The sequence below is a fragment of the Falco rusticolus genome, chromosome 5, assembly GCF_015220075.1.
Source record: "Falco rusticolus isolate bFalRus1 chromosome 5, bFalRus1.pri, whole genome shotgun sequence".
Classification (NCBI taxonomy): Eukaryota; Metazoa; Chordata; class Aves; order Falconiformes; family Falconidae; genus Falco; species Falco rusticolus.
The window spans coordinates 44,524,398-44,545,330 of NC_051191.1; the positions used below are offsets into that span (position 1 = coordinate 44,524,398).

At 38.7% G+C, this 20,933-nt stretch overlaps 1 protein-coding gene across 3 annotated transcripts in view; it reads left to right on the top strand.

The window, feature by feature from the left end:
- ZNF277 (zinc finger protein 277) overlaps nucleotides 1-20,933 on the top strand; it is a 54,823-nt gene that overhangs the window by 28,368 nt on the left and 5,522 nt on the right. For all 3 annotated transcript variants that reach the window (XM_037389436.1, XM_037389437.1, XM_037389438.1), the window contains 3 exons: nucleotides 9,277-9,368; nucleotides 10,779-10,889; nucleotides 13,954-14,086. In XM_037389436.1, coding sequence (XP_037245333.1) covers nucleotides 9,277-9,368; nucleotides 10,779-10,889; nucleotides 13,954-14,086 — 336 coding nt within the window. The remainder of the gene's footprint in view (nucleotides 1-9,276; nucleotides 9,369-10,778; nucleotides 10,890-13,953; nucleotides 14,087-20,933) is intronic.

Sequence of the window (20,933 nt, forward strand, 5' to 3'; positions counted from 1 at the left end):
CTGACTTCAGCTTCCACGAGTCTTAGTCCAGGTTGCTGACCACTGGGGGTTTTTTTGCTGTTTTCTTGTTTGAAATACATGTCTATAGTCTGTTTTTGCTGTTGGACTAATTTAAAAATGAATGTTATGTGAGACGTAGCAGCCTTGTTGCCAGTCTCCTTATGTTAGGATGCAGGATTTTCTGCTGGCCAGTCATCTGTACTGTGAGGTGTTAGAGTGCAGGCCTTACAGTCTTTACATAAATATCTTCCTCAGTTTACTGCTGGCAGCTATGTCCTGGGAATTGTCAACACAGACCTTTTAACTCTTTGTTATGCTGTTTCTTCTGGTATGTTTCTAGTACAAGTCTGTATGTACACAGCATGCAACTAAAGATACCTTAAATCATAAACATTCAGAATGAAGGAGGTTCTTACAAAAAAACAAATTTTAGTCCCCAGGAAAATTGGGATTGGCAGGCAAAATCCATTTGATTCAACTGCCCTGTGAGTGCTGTTTCAGTTTGCTGGCTAAAGTAATGTTCTGCAGCTCAAGGCTCATGACTAGCAAATCCCTAGAACCGGTTATGTGCAAGTTTTACACAGCTTTCCATACAATCCCAGCTTCTGCAAAGGAGAATTGTGGTAGTTCTGCCACTGAGGATTTCCCACGGGTTTGGAGCTGGCTTAGCTGAAATCTTCATTCCTGTGTAGGTCCATTGGATTGGCATGGACTCAGAAAAAAGCAGTAGATACACTCATGCCTAGCATGCTTCTCTTCCAATTCATCATAAGAGAAGCCATCCTGGATCAATAAAAAAAGTTTGTCTAGATTAGTCTCTTATCCATGACAGCAGTGAAGTGTCTGTGGTATTTCCCCCCTTCTGACAGAGTGGTAATTCTTTCTCAAAGTATTCTCCTAGTCTCCAGCAACTGGCAGCCCAAGAATTTCCTAATTCAGCAACATTGTATCTGTGTTTATTCACACAATAGATTTCCCTTTCATGAACCTCCAATTCTTAATCCACACAAATTTCCAGTATCTACAGCTGTCTGCAGTATTGAGTTGCACAGCTTAACTACACACTGGGAGAGAGCCACCTATTTGAGCTGTTTGAACCTGTCACCTCACACTTGGCTGGTTTTTATATTAGAAGAGGTGGTGAACAATTAATCTTTAATCTTATCCAAACCATTCATGATTTGTTTCCTGATTTATCTACCTTATCTACCTTACTTTTTGTCTTTTGTTAGTCATGTGCTGAAGTACACACTCATGGCAAAAGCGGCCAACAGCATCCTGGGCTGTATTAGGAAGAGTGTTGCCAGCAGGTCAAGGCGGGCAATCCTTCCCCTCTACTCAGCACTGGTGAGGCACATCTGGAGTTTTGGGTCCAGTGCTGGGCTCCCCCAGTACAAGAAAGATACAGACTTACTTACGGACAACTCCAGTGCAGGGTCACAAAGATGAGTAAGGGACTGCAACAACCTTCGTACAAGGAGAGGCTGAGAGCTTGGACTGTTAAGCCCATAAGACAAGGCTCACAGAGGTATCTTATCAATATGTGTAAATACTTGATGGGAACGAAGGAGTCAAATTCTTCTCAGCAGTGCCCACCAACAGGACAAGAGGCAATGGGCATGAAATAAAAATCAGGAAATTCCCTCTGAAAACAGTAAGACACTTTTTTACTATGAATGTGGTCAAACACTGGAACAACTCGCCCAGAGAAGTTGTAGACTTTTCATCTGTGGAGACAGTCAAAACAAAACTAGACACAGTTCTGGGTAATCAGCTCCAGGTGACCCTGCTTTGGCATAGAGGTTGGACTAGTTACTCTCAAGAGGTCCTTTGCAACCTCAGTGATTCAGTGAATTGAGGTTGAGCAAGCTGTCTATTTGGTGGTTCTTCACTGTGCGTGATTGTTGCACTTTTCTGTACTTTTTCCGTTTCCTGTAAATCCCTTTGAGGTTAAGAAAGGCATCTTGAGTATTGCATGCGGGCATGCAGCGTCATAATGATGTTAGTTTCCCAAGCACATATCATGTTGTTTGTGGCTTTGAGGAAGGAAAGAGGGTCATGACTGAGCATGCAGCTCATGTATTGTAATAGTAACTCCTGGCTGCTATACATTGGACTGTAGTTTTTCTTTTATTAAAGGGTATTTGTTTCTGGTTTTGTGGCGTTTTGTGCTATGCGATCCTTTTCCAACTATGCCTTCTCTCTGCTACCAGTGACAAGGGAGTGCAGAGACTGTTGGCAGGCGAGCCATCTCATCTCTGCAAACACATATTTCCTTAAATTTAGAAAAGGGTGCAGGACTTAGCTCAAAGCAAGTGCTGGTTTTGTTTGCAGAGTAATTAAGTTAGAAAAGAAAGAGGTATGCACTCTTATTACGGTGTGAAATAGTCTTTGCTATTAATGCTGGTTTAAATATCAGAATTGTATCTTCAGTTTTAACAGAAGGATTTTATGAAATCAAGCTGCAACTGTAGTTGAGACTAATGGAGTCACCACTTTAGTTACAGCAATGAAGTCAGTTTATTTTTTCATTTCCTTTTGCTGCATTCTGAGTGTTGACTTGCAAGTTAAATAGTTATTTTGCTTTGCAAAGTCTTTTACCTCAAGACAAGTCCAGCAGTTAAGAGTGAGCTGGCAAATGGGCTCTTGTGAGTGGTGCAGAATAAAGACCAGGATTATACAACTTTTAGTGATTTTTCTGCAGCCTTTGAATCCTAACTGTCTCCGACAGCAAGCCCAAAGAAGGACAAATGTTGTCTTTAAAATGTGCTAGCTGAAGCATTTCATTTTGCAGTTTTGAAACTCCAGTTTAGGGATATTTCAGGCTGTATTGCAGCAGGGGAGCTAGCCAAGGTGGATGGCATGCAGAGGCATTATGGTGACTGTGATGTATTGAGAGAAGCCAAGGAATGAGCCTGAACTAGGTTAGAGAGCACAGCTTGCTGTAATAGCTGACAAGGCTATGTAATACAGAACAGATACGGTCTTTTGGAAAAACAGTCTTGACAAAGAATTTGTAGTTGTGAAGCAGTACCAGACAATGAAGTCCTGGCAGCAAAACTTAAGATACTAGGGGGGACAGTGTCAGTATAAGCCACTTGGGCGTAGCCTTAAGATTTTTCTAAAAAAGGTAAAAACCCCAAACATATTTTTTTGAAAATACGCACTTCCTACTGCAGCATTGGCCTTGTCTTGCTGTGAGGTTTGCAGCTATTCTCCTGTCTTCTGACTGGTAGTTTTAGGTGAAGAGGCTATTCTTCCTCTCAGTAAATAGACCCTGAAGAGGAGTCTTCACCAAAACTGGAAGATGACTCAGCTATACCAGTTTCCCAAACGAGTTGCTTGTATGATCCCCAGTTTGTCACAAGCTTAAGCTGAGATGAGATTCAAGAAGTTGAAGCTACATACTGGAAGGGATCGAGACGCTAGCAACATCAGAGTGTAATGCAACATCAGAAGTGCTGACAGAGCAGCTAATAATGTCAGCTTATTAATACCTATGTCTGAGATTCTATAGGTTCTTCTTTGCCTACATTCAGTATTTTATTGCTTTTATCAAGCGCTCTGGTACCTAGCCCGTACTCCATCGGTTTTTGGAGACTTGTCACCCTAATGATCAGAAATCATTTTATCTAATTCCATAATGACTCTTGGGTAAACTCTGTCAGATTTGAATACATATAATGTCCAACTTTTAACCCTTTCTTGCCCTTTTCTGGTCATGGTTCCGTTACTTTTGTTTTAAATGCTCTTAATTAATGGTTGTGACATAACTAACCTTTTCTGCAAAGACTGAAGCCCTGAATGTTACAAGCATTCCTCTTTTGTCTGTGTTCTGTCTCTTCATACATTAAGTAATGGATCTCTGCTTTTCTTTGCTGTTTATTTCTAATTGGGTGTGGGGGAAGTTGGTTTTTTGCTATTCCATTTTACTGTGTTAGCCTGTTTCCATCTTCTTTTGATAGTCTTACTTCAGACAAACTTAATCTTTCTCCTGCTTCAGTTTGGCAGCCTGTGATACATGTCTACTGTAACTACAACACTCTTTCTTTTATACATCTTTGCAATTACTTAGTTTTCATCATATCGTGAAATTCTTCCTTTCTTAATTGACTCAGCTTCCTGAACAAGGTGTAAGAGTGTCTTCTACATCAGTGTCACGGTACCCTTAAAAATAATTCTTGAGAGAACGTTGGAGAGGACATGATAATGATTACAGAATCAGAAGTTTTGGGGGTTTTTATACTCAAGAGGCAATAGAGTACTGTTTGAAGTGGGAGAGCTGAATATAGCAATTAGTAAGGAGATAAGTTGATTAAGGAAGTTAGGAGACAGGTTATTGATATACAGATAAGACTTCAGGTCTTTACAGAGACATGAAGTTTCTGATACCATGACGCTTTATAAATATTTTTCCTATTTAGCAGTATGAGCACAATCTAAAGCTCATCAGTCAGTCTTTGAGAAAACTGGACACAAAACCAAATGTAGTTGTCTTACTTCAAAAGTAGTTTATCCTAACAGTGTACATAGTTGTCAAATAATGTGCTTGGCAAGTTTTTAGAGGTGGTAGTGCATCTCAGGTGTCACCAGTCCTATTCCTTGTCTCAGTGTACTTTGCTGGTTTGTTTTATTGCCAGAAAGTCTATAAGCAGCTTCTTGTGATCTGTAAGCATGATTTTTTCGTTTTGTTTTGTACTTAAACCAGTATCTGTTTCACTTGCTTCCTTTGCCTACAGCAATAGCTAGTTTCTGTGAGCACTCAGCAGGGAAATGTAACTCTTACTTAAATTGGAAGGAACTACAACTTAAGATACATGCTGTGTGTTTGCGAGATCACCTAGGAGAGCTTGATAAAATACATATTCTTATTTTGAAGATCTAGCTTACTTTATTTAGATCCAAATTCATACTCACATTTCTGTCGCTGGTAATACCTCATTTCCCAGGCATACACTCTGATTTCAGTGGTATTGAGTCCGTTACCATAACAGAAGGAATGTGTCCTGTGATTACACACTCCTCACAACAGTGTGACTGAGCACTCAAAGTAGCTTTCCTTGGAACTTCTCTCAAGCGATCATTTGTATAATGTACTGTCTTTCTAATCTCTTTGCCTAGAGAGGATGAGAGCAAAGGACCAGAACTGGCAAGGTAGATGGCAACAAGAACACCAAACTACAAAATGCTGTTGCCCCAGTGCAGCCAGTACTGAAACACAGTACTTAAAGTTGAGAGCACTTGTATGCTTATGTCTTTGGAACAGAGGCTTTGGACTTTGCATTGTCAGGGCTTATGGCAGTAATTTTTTGTTTGGTTGGTTTTGGTCCTGAACATCTTAAAAAAGAAGAAAGATATATACAGCTGTTAGCTCTGTTTTACAGACTGAGCTGCAGAATCTATCCTCCACTGCACAAGCAGCTTCCTGGAGTGAGGAATGATAAGTTCAGGTCTCACTACAGTCACAGATTCACTGTATGATCTTGTCCCCAACTGCAGAGTGCAATCTGCCTCTATCTTAACACTAGAGAATACTTTCTGTCTTAATTTCTTATCTGTCAGAAGTGCTGTGATTATAAAACGGGCCAGGTTTGGAGGGTGAAGTAATACTTTTTTTGTCAGACCAACTGACATAGTTGGAAAAAAACAGGCAAAATTTTGACCACCAATTCTTTCTTCAAGTTGGAAGCAGCAAAACTTGTGTTGAGTACTAGTTGTGAATGGTTGTTCTATGTCAGTGATCCAAGCCATGCTTTTAAATAGCTATGTAAATTATTTATGAGAGCCTCGTTTGTAAAGGGGTTTATGACAAAAAAAAAAAAAAAAAAGTAATGGCCTGCCAGCAATAAAGAAAGATAGTTTAGCACCTGGGATACAGTGTCTGTTGGAGGGAAGGATAACAGGAATTACAGTATCAGAAAAATCTCATATGCCATAAAACCAACTGTCCTGAGTCCATGACTTTTTGACATTCAAGGAGTTAGTTTTTAGCCTTGCTTTTTGAAGGCATTTTTTATGTCTTGAGTATCTCTTGAGCTATAGACCAGAGACAAAGTAATTGTTTAGAGAAAAGTGCTTACTAGCTGCAAGTATGCATTTTTCATCTTATACTGATTATCAGTGTGGATTCTTGCTGATGCATATTGCTTAAGCGCTTCTGGAAAAAAACAGGTAATTTATTCCAAAATATTGATTCCCAGGAGAGGAACAGGCACATTTTTTTCCAGGCACTTTTTAAATTACCACCTCCTAAGAGAAAGTCTGAACTCCTCACAACCCCAAGCTGAGCATCGTGAATGTGTGGGACATTTTTCTAGACTCCAAGTTACAAATTGTCGTGCAAATGATCAAATTTCTTTTGTATTATCAGTTTAGTGTGCTGGTGTATTTAAAGATGATCATCCTAGTATAAACACTTTCTTATAGTGTTTTGGATTACCTTTTCTGTCTATGCTTAATTTTTTATTCATTATGGAAAAATAAAAATAATATATGTGCTTTTTCCTCAAGTGACTTTGCCTTCTCATTCTCTGACACTTCGATATGACACAGTATCCTAAAAGAGTTCTGGAAAATCTTCAGGGCTGAAATGCTTTTGGCATTTCTGTCTTAGTATTAACCATAAATTAATGGTAACATCCCCAGAAATTCAAAGGGCTTGGAAACTGGTGCAGGTACTAAAGTAAATTACTGATTTCCTGCCTCATAACATCAGCTGGAGCTTGACTTTCATTACCAGCTGAAAGCCTCCACCCAGAAAAATCTCTAAAGCTTTATACAAGTTATTGTAATTGCTGTTCTCCCTTCAGAGTCCCAGCAACAAAGCGGAGTGTTGGAAATGTCTGTGGGAAAGAACAGCCCCTCTTGGTCTTACTGTACTTGACTTGAACCAGTGCTTTCAGTTCCTCACCTGTGCAAGTGCTGGGTTTGCTTTCTGGCTTGGAGAGTTCCCTCTAGCAATGAAGGATGTCAACAGGTAAAAGGAGTGTCTACCTTGGAAAGTTTTTTTTAAACTCTATTAAGTAAGTTGATAAAGCAACGATGCTACGTTAGTCAAAGCTTCCCAATTGCCAGGCATTCTGGTGTAGGGGGAAACGGGAAGGGTGAGAGAGCAGAGTAGCAGGAGCACCATCTGCGCAGGGGATACAGTGCACTTCTTCTTCCCCCTCAGGCATAAGTGGGAGCAGCAGCTCACCAGGGATACAGTAAACAGTTTGTGTGAGTTGGGAATCTGGAGTTAGGCAGCCAAGTATCGCAGAACATTTTTTCCTCTCCAAGTAGAGTACAATTAGGAAGCTACGTTGGACTGTCATTAATGGAAGGGTGAGGGTGTTTACACCCTTGCTGTCTTAATGTTTGAATTGTACACAGTATCTTTTGATTGCCTTTTAGATAATTTCTAGGGTGTTTTAAAAAGCATATAAACTACACACAGACGCTTTCATATCCAAGGTTAGCCCAACAGGATCGGACATGCCGCTGAGTGGAGGGGGGTGACAGCTGTGAGTACCAGAGCGCGCCCCAGCTCTTGCTGACGTGCTGTGGGATGTTCTCTGCCCGTGTGGAGCAGGCAGATATCCTTACTTAATTGCATCTCTGCTAAAGGGCTCTCACAAAATGTGTTATGCTCCATTATCTCTTTACAGAGTCATTCCTGAAAAATAGGAATCCATATTTCTGTCAGTCTGTGTTTTGCATAACGCAGCAGGACGTGAGTGGATATGGTCTAAAATTTGAGTAGATGCTGCAGAGCATAATTTCAACATAAAGTACACATGCTGTAGTATAAAAACAAACAAAAAAGCCCCAGGATCTGCATTTTCAGGGTAACAGACTCTTAGCTGATGTGCAATGGCTACAGCTCCCAAATGGTGTGGTTAAATACCGTCCCTAGGATGGGCTGTGGCACGGCGCGCTGCCCCCCACAGCAGCCCCTGGCCCTAGGCCCAGGTAATGCAGCTGTGGCATGCTGTGCTTGTGGAAGAGAAACCAACACATTTATATGCCCAATATCAGCCTCCTGGCATCTCTCAGTGGGCAGCAGGATGTGGCATGGTGGGCCCACACCAGCCCATCCGTGCTGCAGGACACGCTTGAGCCTGTAGTGACAATAGCTGAAGCCTTCCTCCCCTCCCTGGGGTTTGGGAGGTGCAGTCATTTTTTCCTTTCTTTTTTCTCCTTCTGGGTTTTTTTCTTTCATTTTTTCTTTTCTTTCTACCTTCTGTGGAGCATGTTCAACAGATATAGCTGAGTGTGAATTCAGGTATAGACTATGGGCAAATTTGGGCTTTAATCCACACAGAAGAGTTAACTAAAGAGGTAGGTGAGAAACACAAAGCTCCACCATTGCAGGTTCCAAGGAGATAAAGAGATCAAGAAATTCTTCAAGAAATTCAGTCAGGATCCCGAATGTCAGAAAGCAGGCATTGGCACCTCTACGTTACACAGAAAATAAATCCTTTACCAGTTACCAGTACTCCAAACGCAAGTGTAAGACAGTGTACTGCTGGGCTGAAAATATGCTGGTTTAATCCAAACACCAATTCTCCCATGTCTCGGATCATTACAGCCTTTGCATCTGAAGTGCATAGTAACTCCACAGTATAACTACACTGCTGCTGTTACAGCACCAGAGAAAATCGCCTGCTGTGGGATTTTGTTGTTGTTAGGAAAATGGTGTCAGGCGTTGTAAAGTGCCTAGCCTAGCCTGTTGCTCTACGTTAAACAGGGCCAGCAATGAAGGCAATCAGCTTCTCCTTTTCTCTGGGTTTAGTATGTGCCATAGCGCCTTGCAGAAACTGCCAGGGCTTTTGTCATCGGTCCCGTATTATGAAGTTGTCCTCTGGGTTGCCTGCAGTTAGCCGTGTAAAATTGAGTTTATCGTTCCACTGGGCATTATGTGGTTACCCATAAACTTGCACACTAATACCAGAGGTAAATCTGAACCATAAGTAGAAACAATAAGCTGATATGTTATATATAGAATAATTTAAATAGCTACATAAAATCTCATTGTGGATTGTATTTCTTTCCATGCATCTTGTATAATGTTAGGAGAATTTTACTGGAATTTGACTGGAGCACATACTACCTTTGAAAAAACTTGCAATTTTTCTAAGAACCCACCCTCAAAAAATACTAACACCTGGTTTGTGTCAGCAGCACATTTAAATTTATATGTTCGTTGTTACCAGTAAGGACAGAGGTATAATAAGCCTATGTGGTGGAATGATTCTTGTTTTTCATCTGAATAACTGTATCTGTTTCTTTTCATAGAGAGAAGTTCTAGAACAGCAACAGCGAGAGAGATATGACACAAGTTTTCATAGTATGTGTATGTTCTGCGATCAAGAATTCACAGGAAACAGGTTTGTTTCTTGACCTGTTTGCTTTTGGTTTATTTTTTTCATATCTTTCATCTTTGTTCTTTCATATCATCATCTTTGTTTATGGTTTTAATGTCATTGAACCAGTTCCTAATGGTAGGACTCAGAAGATAGAAATAAGTCTAAGGTACAGTTTAAGTATTTCAACTGCAATGCCATTTTAAACAGACCTGTCCTACTTCTCAATCCTTTATTTATTCCAATACAACTTCTTATACTACACAGTAAGCTGGAGTTGGGAACTGACCCGTTTTAAAGAGAGAGAGAGTTTTTCAGCAGTTGTATTAGTGGCAAGGAGAGCTGTTTAAGCCAGTGTGGCTGTTAAAAAATATTTCTATTCAGTTACATATTTTCCTATTTAAAACTCACCAAACCAGTGTGAATTTGAATATCAAATGAAAAAGAGGAGAGGAAAATTAAAGAATGGAGTGCTTTGCAGCATCAGTCAAGTGCGAGGAATTGCATTTAAGTGCTTGCTCCAAAGAAACTTTGTTTATACACAGTAAGTGAGTTTCATCTGGAGAGACTGAGTCTTATCCCTGAATGTCTGTTTGCATGGATAGTTCTGGTGCTCTAGATAGGTAGAAGAACCCAGGGTCATGTGTCTCCAGGTCATCCCAATGCTGTGCGAGTGCCCTTTCTCTTTACTGCCTAGTACAGTGAAGCTCACATCATTCAGCCCCCAAAAACTTCATCCTCTGCTTACTTTTGGGTCTGACAGGTAGAATACATTGTTTGAAAATCACGCCTGAAGTGTGATGAAAGCAAGGCTTAGCAGTGTCAACACCTGCATATTATCTCTAGTCCGCAAAAGCAGAAGCTGAGGCATATAGAGGTGTTGGCTACCTAAGGAATTAACCAGTATATCTCTATTAGAAAAACATCTTATTTGAATATCCATTTTGTTTGTCTATGTGTACTTTTGAGTGCTGCTTGTGTTGCTATTGCCATGTGAAGCAATATTGATGTAAAAGTGTATCACATCCAAGTATTTCTGCTTTGCTAACCAGCATAGAAAAAACTGCCAAATGACTTTTTAAAATGTTTCTCAAGATGATTGTTTGAAACATGTGATTTGCTTATTCAAGTTAATAAATGAACTTTGCTAACAGTGAGGATCAAAATAAACTATATTGTAATTTTTGTTTAAAATTGTATGTCATGCATGCGGATTAAGCAGTTGAAATGTTACTGAATATTCAGCAGAGCTGAAATTGAAAACTTCCTATAAAGTTGCATTCTTTCTTTCTAGCAGTGGAGCAACACTATTATTTTTTATTTAATGTTGGCTTTTATGCATTTTTAGAGCAGTTGGTGTACTTCAAGTCACCAATTGAGTAATTCTTATATGTATCCAAAATATGTAATGTTCTTTTTGAATGTGTTTTGTAGATCTGTCCTTCTCAATCATATGGCAAGAGAGCATGCTTTTAACATTGGGCTGCCAGATAACATTGTGAATTGTTATGAATTTTTGGCTGTGTTACAGGGGAAGCTTGACAAGTAAGTAGGTTTTTGTTTTAATCGACTTAGATCATATTTCTTTTAACCTTGGAAATAAGTTGGTTAAAATTAATTCAACATTCATGGTTAGTTAAGAAGAAACAAAGAGTCAATGTAAATTTATTGTGAGTGCTCTTAGAAGGCTTTTCTTGACTTACTGAAAGGAGATTCATAACAATTTGCATGAATTTGCTGGAAAACTGGAGTCACATGCAGTGCTTCAGTTCTTATGCATGGCATGGTTTCCGTTGACTTCAATGACAACACTTCCCTTTTTCTCATAACAGTTAGAATTAATATTCTTCTTTCTCATCATAACAATCTTTTTGCTAAACATCTCTTTAATCACTGATTACAAAGTTCTTATGCCAATCTTTGTTTGTCCCTGTATATCAATAGCATGGGATGTTTGGTGTCTCCCTTCTCTACCACTTACAGAGTACATCCCAGAGTAGAAAGGGAAAGCCAATGTATATGCTGCCTCAGAAACACATAAACCTGAGATGACTGAAGAAGTTAAAAAGGGAATTTGGGAGAAGAAATTGGGTAGCAAAGAGCAGGAAACTCTTCACTTTGAGATTTCTTTGCAAGTATCTAAGTGCCCTTTATGGGTTTTTTAAATGGGACAATTTGAAGTATGCTGCAAATATAAATTGGGCTCTAACAGAAAATTAACTTAAGAGCAAAACTGTGGCTTTAACAAGTTTATTAGATTTTAGTACAATCTAGTAATAAAAAACTGTGGGAGTAATTTGCCTAAATCTTAGGCTTAGTTATGAAAAGCCACAGAACTCTGGGCTTTGTGAAAATTGTGGTATGGAAATTAGATTAAATATTCTTTCAAGTAAATTTAGGATCCATTGGTTTGTACATCTAAGGCAGGGGAGCAGGGAAGAGATTCAAAAGACACAAAAGGCAACAGCGCTCTCTAATTTAGTCTTTGTCCTGGCAAAGAATGTGCAGTCACAATAAATACATGTTAACTTTTTCCAAAAATGAAGATGTATTAAGAATGCCTTTTATGTTATCATTGGTGTTGCCTAGTGCACTGAGTTACCATCCTCACTGATAAATTGTAGCTTTACAATTTACAAGTAGGACCTGAGGCTTTCATTTAGATGGAGGTTTCACAGAGCCAGTCCTCTCTGTCATTAATACGCATGCTGAAATTGCTTCTGAAGTAGTGAAAGGCCACTCCTCTTACTGCTAAGAACAGACTAAGTAGATATGCTAGTAGAAAAGTACCCGAAAGTATTATTAAGAGGAGAAAAATCTTGCTTCAGTCAAATAGCGTGACTGTTGTGTATGGTGAGGGAAAGCATTACGTGCTCTCCCTGGGAATGCTTTTCAGAAGTAGACCAAACACTTTGTTGTTAGCAGGTGGAGCAAAGCAGATATTAAAATTCATAGACATATTCTGCCATCGGACCTATCATTCACCAGCAGGGCAGTATTCAGATTTTGAGGCTGCAAGCACAAGGAGAATTCAAAACTTCCTTAATAGTAAGCTTAAATATTACAGCAGTTCTTGGAAATCAAAAAACTACTGAGAATCTTGCTCCACACACAAGAGCTAAGGGGAATCTGGATGCACCTTTGCTGAAGGAGTATGAGGGTTTACAGGGTGTAGTACAGACCTTGTAGGTATAATATTAATCTTTTTTATGGGGTCAGACGCTTGAATAAGAAAATAATTTTCTTCTTCAACATCTGTATCTTAAACCCCTGGGAAAGGGATGACCTAGACACTGCTAAAATTCCTTCTGACTGTACAATCAGGCATGTTTCCATTTGTAAGTAAAGGAAAAAAAAAGCTATAATTTTAATTCAAAACCACTGCATTTTTTTTTATATCCCTGGGGTTTATGTCTTAAAGTGTGGTTGTTTATACCTCCCATCAAATCATTCTTCCTGCTCACCAACACCTCCAATACAAAGATAATAATGCCACAGTTACAAAGTTTTTATTTCATGAGAAATTACTTTCTAGGGGGTTTCCCCACTGCCCCCCCACCCCTGTGGAGATAATTTTTTCAAACAGCCCAAGAAACTGTCTACATGTTGGTAAGATATCTAAGCCATCACTTAGAAGAAAAATATTTTAACACCTTGGCTAACTAGAGGGTCAAGACCTGCATCCATTAAACAAGGATGTTCCTGTAAGCTCCGGGCTCAGCTACCTCTCTGCCAGAAAAAAATGACCATCATCTATTTCAGGGAGAATTGTCTATTTAGGCTGAAATGCAGATTGCTGTCCTCATAGGCAGTCTGAGTCAAGAGACTTCATTTAATGCTTTATAAGCTCAACTTTCAGGTGTCAGCTGAAACTTTAGTGGAGAGAACAATTATTTTGTAGTACTTGTAACAGAGAATTTAAGACAGCGAGTATACTCAAGTAATGTGTATATATATAAGCACGTCTAGGTATATATGTATGTACATATATGTATGTATGTATATACATAAATGTGAAAAAAATTAATATATATACACACACGTGTACATATGAATTTGTTTAATAAATTTTATTTCTCAGGATTTCAAAACCCATCGATCACCCTGGAAAACTTTCATTTAACCTCACTGTTGAGCTAGAAGTATAAAACTTTCAGTTTAGCTATTTTAAATTCTTTTTTAAGATATTTAGCACATTGAGAGTTCAGGGAGTTTCAGTCTAAATTACAAAGAAACAGTTACTGGTGGATTACATGCCAGTATAAGTGCATGCTGAGTTAAGAGTTCACGTTGACCTTCCCATGGCCTGGTAGGTCAATTTTGGGCAATCAGACTTCTCTCCCACTTTGCATGTGGGGTGAACAGTAAACTTTTTTATTACCTGTATTTTCATTTTATGTCATTTTTTTCATCTCTGTGTTTGATTGACTCTACCGTGATCTAAGATTATCTTGGACTTTTTTTTTTTTAACTAAACTGTATTTCTCATTTAACTTGCTCTCACATGCTTGGGATTAATCTTAACTGTCTGTATCTCCAGCTTATTTAAGGAAATTACCTGTTACTATTTTCATTTTAATATGTCGCCCTGTTTATCTTTCTATCTTAGTTTGCAGTGTTTATACTGTGAAAAAGTCTTCAGAGACAAAAACACGCTTAAAGATCACATGAGAAAGAAGCAGCATCGCAGAATCAATGCCAAAAACAAAGAATATGACAAATTTTATGTCATTAATTACTTGGTAAGTGGTTCCATGAATAACTAGTGAATTGACTAAAGAGATACAGACAATGTCTTGTTGAAAGTGAGTAATTCCAAACCAGCAATTAGTACAAAGGTCAAAAATCAAGTGAAGGACTCTTAAGAAATATGTTCATTTGTGGTCTGATATTCTGAATAATTTTTAAACTAAGGAATAGTAAATATTTGTTGTTGAGAATTGATTTTGAGAGATGCAAGAATGTAGCTTGAAGAGATACTAATCATCATGTCATTAGTGCTCAGTCTCTGCTTTAATAACCAGAAGGGAAAATGAGATAAAGTAACAGTAAATGGAGGTCTAACTTGAATGCTATTTGCTTTGAGCTTGTTTTCTACAAACCTTAAGCTGGAAGTGCTCTTCAGAGTATAAATTAAATGCGAAGAGGGGGGAAATGAAAATTACATAGATGAAAGAAAAAGTGTTTGGTTTTGCCCTCCAGGTAGGTGTATGTTGCTAAGTATTAATATTTTTTATCTCATACCTTTGAGAGTGTGTATGCATGTGTGTGGAACAGATTTTCACTTACTGTCTTCAACTTACGAATGTAGGACGTGCTTCAAAAGCTGCTACATTCTGTCCCAGAAATAACTATATTTCACCTGAACTAGTCTTTGTGCCTTCTATATGTGTTAATACCCAGGTTATAAATAAGCATCCCTGGCTGTTTTACTTACTGTTTCCCTTTGATTTCTCTCCCTAGGTTTTACTCTAATGGTAAGATCAAAAAGTTGTACATTTAATGCTCTGCCAAATCCCTTCTACCCAAGATGGAATGAATTCTCTCTGTTATCCTGTATACTTTCCTTCCAAAAATCAGTGATCTGAGACCTATATTCTCTTTTATAGATACTCAGATATCACTGCTTTAAAAACTGACCTGTACTTGCTGCACAGTGGAGAACAAGTTAAGTACTGCAGGGTAGATGTTCTCAGCTCCACAACAGAATTGAGCATTCTCTTCTTCCTTGCAAGTTAACAGACTTGAATTTAATGTTGTAGTTGTTTTAAGTGTTTTTAATAGTGTGTTCTTCTCTGCTAGTCTTGGAGATAATCTTGTTTTCAGAACTTGGCATCCTCTTTAAATTACCTTCTGTCTCTAATTTGCATTCATTGTTCAGATTTTAATCTGTCCCAGCTTTGATCAGGAAATTGAGTTAGATGACTGCCCAGAAGCATGTGATACTCCTTCAGAAACCTGAGATACATGCAGGGAGTTCATAACATCAGTGCAGCCACAGTGGCTGTGTCATGTTAATAAGCAGAATATGCCAAAGTAAATATATCAGCAAGACTAATATTCATATACCTAACCTCTTTTCCCACTCTCTCCAGTGTCTCCAAAACTGGTGGCTTTGTCCACACTGACTAGTGAGAATGGTCTGTGGCCTGTGTGCTTCCCAAACAACATCCAGGCATTGTCTGGGTAGTGCAGAACATGCAAACTTTCACACAGTATGGGCAATCACAGGACAGTGCTCAAGTCAGGGACTTGGGCATCTCTAGACATCGCCAGTATTCTGGGCACAACGTTGCAGAGTAACTTCTTCTGCCAGCCTGAACCAATTCAGGTATTGATCAATTAGCAGTATCATTTAAGAGGTGTATTTTTCAGGTCCTTGCTGTTACAGAGTTTGGTAAATACCATTCAAGTAACATATGCCAAACCACCAAAAAGTTTAAAACTGGGCAGGAGGTCTACATGTGCAAAGTTTGTACCAGCATGCTGCCAGTGCTGCTTCTGGGACATACTGTGAATGATCACAGTTCTTTGTCTGGCTTTATGTGCTCTGCTACAGGCATATTTTCTTTCTACACATTTTCAGTTGTCTTTCACCACATTCCACTCAGTGGACTGTTTCTACTGTCTTTCTGACCCTTCAAACTGTAGCCATATCAGAATTGCTGACTTTTCTTCTTTTAAAGAAAGGATTGGGGGGGAATAAAAGATTAATAACAGACTAAAACTTCTGTCTTAAACACTTATGAAATACTTCACTATAAAATGTGCATTTGCACACTAATGTTGCATGAGATTATATTTTCATTAACATGAAATTTTTAGGCTATTTCCTACATAGTAGAGTGTTTGCTTTCCAAGTAGCCTTTGGAAAACCCTTTATTTTTGCACAAAGGAGAAAAAGATTAAAAGGAAGAACTTTATAATTTGATCGCTGGAGGTTCAGTAGATTGGTCCTTACATGTAAGGAGAAATTACATTGTTATTCTCTACTGCACATATGTAGTTTACAGTAGATTATATTAATGTGATAGGATGCTTATTTTTCAAGCTGAGTCTATATTCCGTGAATTCTAGACGCTATGCAAGGTCTGCTCTCTGTAATGACTTGTAGTGATTTTAGATCCCCTCTCCTAGCATCTTACAAGTTACTAGAGGTGTTTTTTATAATGTGTACTGTCAGTCTACTTCTCAATGAGTCTTAAAGATCTGTGCTTCACATTGCTCTAAATGTTCAGGGGAATTATATGATGTCACAGACATAGATTATGTATCTTTTCTGAAATGACAGAATTTACTACTTGATTCACTTTGACCTAAAGATGTAGGCATACAATTTATCTATTTTTTGTGTGTTTCCACAGAAGAGTTTGAATTTTGAGAGTGTAACAAAGATCTTTCTATATGCCAGTTTGATCAAGTTTGTTTTCATCATAAAAAGACTAAGACTAAGTAGGTCTCTAATGATAAGCATCAATATTATCACAGTCTTACACACTTTACTTTTAGGATGTGCACCATAAAGCTTTTCTATCAGCAGCTGGATCTTACACTATTTAAATGGATAGTTCTTTATTACAACCATTTTACAGACATTACTGTCCTTTTCTTATATTTTTCTATAACATATTATATTTACCAAGCACTGTGTAAAATAGTCTTATAAAACTGGAACTGGTGGTTTCCTTCATTTTGTGCCTTTTGTACTGAGAGGTTTTAAGAGCTTTTTGTTCAGATGTCCTGAGAATGTCTGCTGAATTGCCTCATGATCTTCTGGCCAGTTCTTACTTGTGTTTTTAAGCTGATGGCAGAGATCCCATTGATTTCATTTAGAGCAGTAGGCTTGCCTGTCTTCTTCCTTTCCCTCCTTTCTGCCTTTGTCTTCACTTGTGTTTTTAGTACAGTTGTAAGAATCTGTTTTGGTAACGTAATTTACATTTTATGTATGTGTGTTAGTAATTCCCTTTCCTAAATTTTGAATTTGGCATATTACAAATAAGTGCAAATTACTTCATAAGTAGTTTGGTATTCTGAGACTTTATATGACTTCTGTCATGACCTGCAAGCTGCTTTGATTTGTCTACCCCCATATCATTGATTTCTGTTGTTCTGTTGCTCACAGGTTAGTGTTAAGATCACATGTGATCTTTAGTAAGAGTGGAAGCTTTTTTTTTTTGTCACGTGTGTGATAGATTTCTTTCACAAACAAGTATCAAAATTTATTATTAAACAGTTACATTAAATTAAAGTGGGAGTTTTGCAATAATGCAGATTACTTGAAAGGCAGTGGGGTCTCTTCCCTAGTGGATTTGGAGGTCTTTTTTCGGTATTGTGTAAGCATGGAAGATTATAGCAATCCTGTTTGGAAGAGCTTGAAGTATAAGTTTAAAGAGACCAACTGATAGTAGAGGTTGAAGAACTGAGCCACAACGTATCCAAGATATATAGGTAGGCCACCTTATTTTTCTTTTTTCCAAAAACACTTCTAACCTGGTTTGCTCATTTCTGTGCCTGCGGTAGCCTGTGGCCTCATGACTCACTTTGCACAAAGAGCCAGTTAAAATGGGGAGGGAAGAACCTGTAGTCCATGGTGCCTGCTGGAGGCCCTAGAAGAACAGAAGGCAGTATTAAAACTCTCTTATCCCAGCCCAAGGAACAGAGGCAGGCCGAGACTGACAGGGCCTTTCCTTCTATGTTCACCTGATTGTTACCAGCAGCACTTCATATAGAGTATCCTTCCTAGGAAGCACAGATGTTTATTTTGAAATTGACTAATGGCATATATCTGTAGTAATGTAACATCACTATAATGAATGCACTTATGACTAAGCTAGACAGCTGAAAAATGGCACCTATTACTTACTAGAAAACTTGCTTCATAAAGCCTTTACTTTTCTTCAAAGATAGAAAGATGTTTTCTCCTTATTGGCAAGCCCTATCAGGGGTCCTCAAACTTTTTAACCAGGGGGCCGGCGTGCGGATGCAGTGGCAGGCAGTCACCTGCGGCTGCTTGGTTTCCCCCCCAACCCCCGGTGGGGGTGTCTGTAAATACCGGGGGCCGGATTGAGGACCCTGGGGGGCCGTATCTGGCCCGTGGGCCGTAGTTTGAGGACCCCTGCCCTAAGTCATCTTTATTATCTGTTGGGGGCAGGAGAAGAATGTTTTGTTATGGGGGTTACTATTTGTAAATAACCTGTTTTGACTTACACATATTTTGTAAAATACTAAAGGGAAGCCCTTTATCCCCCACGTGGAGGAATACGTCATATTAAAATTCATCCAATGTCAATTAGCTAACGTTGGGATAAGACCATCTCTTCTATGTGATAAAGCATCTTGTGTTTTGCAGCAATATAAAATGATTTGGATGATCACAGTAAGGCAGGTGAGAAGAAGGGCGAGAGGAAATTTGTAGAGGAAAACAGCATCTGTTTGGAGTTTTTGAGCTCCACAGGCCTGGAACTCTGTTTGCATCTAGTTCAGTAACCGCTCTTTTGGGAAAACTGCTTGAGATACCAGCTGCCGTTTCTAGTTTTTCCCATCTCCACACTTCTACCCAAGTTGGGGTATGTTGCCTCAGGGCAGCACATAGAACTTCTTCCTGTAGAACCTTTAAAACTGCGCTCAAGTTGAGAAGGTAAATTGGTGGTGGGGCAATTAATCTCTGTGCATTTGAACTTCATTTTGGAAGAGGAAATAATCAAACCACACTCATTTGCATGCTTTCCTCACTTTTCTAGACGATCATCTTCTCTGTGAGGTACACAGCAAGTATTTAAAAAAGAAGTTGGTTTTCCTTGGATATATAGCAAGGCCTGCAGGTTTTTTAATTATGTATTTTCTACTGTTTGAACTATTAACAACGTCAAATCTAGTTTTTTCTCTGGTTTTGTTAAGAATTTCTTGGGAATCTCTAGAGATGATTGCTGGGAGCTCTTGCATCTTGTGTGAAAAGAGCAAGGGAAGCTGAATACTTAACCCTTGGGCACCCTTGGTCCCAGATGCCATCAAGCTGTAGAACTGAAGAAATGTCTTTAAAAAAAGAAAGCATAAAAAAATTTGAAAGAGCTTCAAGAATGTTTTGAAGAACTCTTTCCCACCCAGTTGGTCAGCTTCAGTCTCTTGGCACTTCGATCACAGCGTCCCTAGTTATCCATTCACTGTGTAATTTTCCAGTGATACAAGACCTGGTTAGCTTTTTCTTTTCCTTTTTTGTTCCCCCTCTGAATATAAATAGATGAGGGAAATGGAGACATCTTGCAAGATCCTTCTCTGCTTTCTCCACAGAAACACCATAAAGAAACAGCAACAGTAACAAAGCTTGTGAGTAGTTTTTCCCTTCCACCTTTAATTGAAAGGTGAAGCTTAATATTGGCTGCGGTTTTGAGCATACTCTTTTGCACACATATACTTCAACCTGGTAAGGGGAAAAATTGTGAGCTAGATGGAATCATCCTCATTTTGCAGTGGTTGTGAGCTGCTAACCGCTCATTAAGGTGTTAACATTAGCAGCCATAGGAAACTAGTGTGCAGCTGGGAGAACATGTGGTGAGAGGTGTTAATGGCTTCATGTTATCTCACAGTAATGGTGACATTAATGAGTCTCTGCTGTAACTCAGAGAGTTTACACACTACCATGTAGCATCACTGAATTAATCGCTGAATTTTCATTCTGTAATATATGACGATGACATTATGTTTAGAGCTGTCTAGAGACATTTGTTTATCATTTACAGTAACAGATTTTAAAATTCTCATTAAATTGTTAAATGATGGATATCTTTTCCTTCTTTTACCAAACAACTATAAAGGCAATAATAAGACTTGTAAGTAAGGATGTTATTAAATATATTAGAGGGAATATTTGAATGAAGTAAATGAAAGAATGATCTTTTTATTAGCTCCCCTTTTTTAAATGGAGACAAGATTATCAACTATGATCTTTGTGAATCCTTCACAGCCATCAAAAGTATGAATTCAAAAATATGATTTTGATTACAAGTTAGTTTTTGCAGGTTTATTTTTAAAGGCAAGAAGAATCAGAGGAAAGAAAAACACCAGCTAAAGATCACTCCTGGTATTTCAGTAGAGTGCTTTTTATTGCCTGTTATTTATATTGCAGTCATGCTGAGAGTGCTTGCCATTGTGCTGAATGCTGCACAAACGTATTGTTATATGCTTAGTGCTGAAGGTCTTTAAGATATAAACAACACAAAAAATAAAAGGAAGAACAGAACACCATGACTAAATGTGCTTACATTCACATCTGAGAAAAGCATGGAAGAGAAACCGGAGTCTATCTTGGAGATCTATGCCCTGGCTCATGCTGCCTTCTGGAGTACTCTAGCTAAGTTTACACCGTGCATTTTTACTGACATAACCTTGTACAAGGTATGAGCACTGACCGGTGTAACTATGCCAATTTAAGTCTCAGGTGTGATAGCTGCATTGTTTAAGCAGCGTATGCTGCATGAAGAGCAAGGTAAGCATTTTTGATTGAGCAAGTGTGATTGCAAACTAGAGACAGTGATAACATACCCACCTTGGGAACATCTTGGTAGTGTTGCAGCGCTCTTAGTTTTACACAGA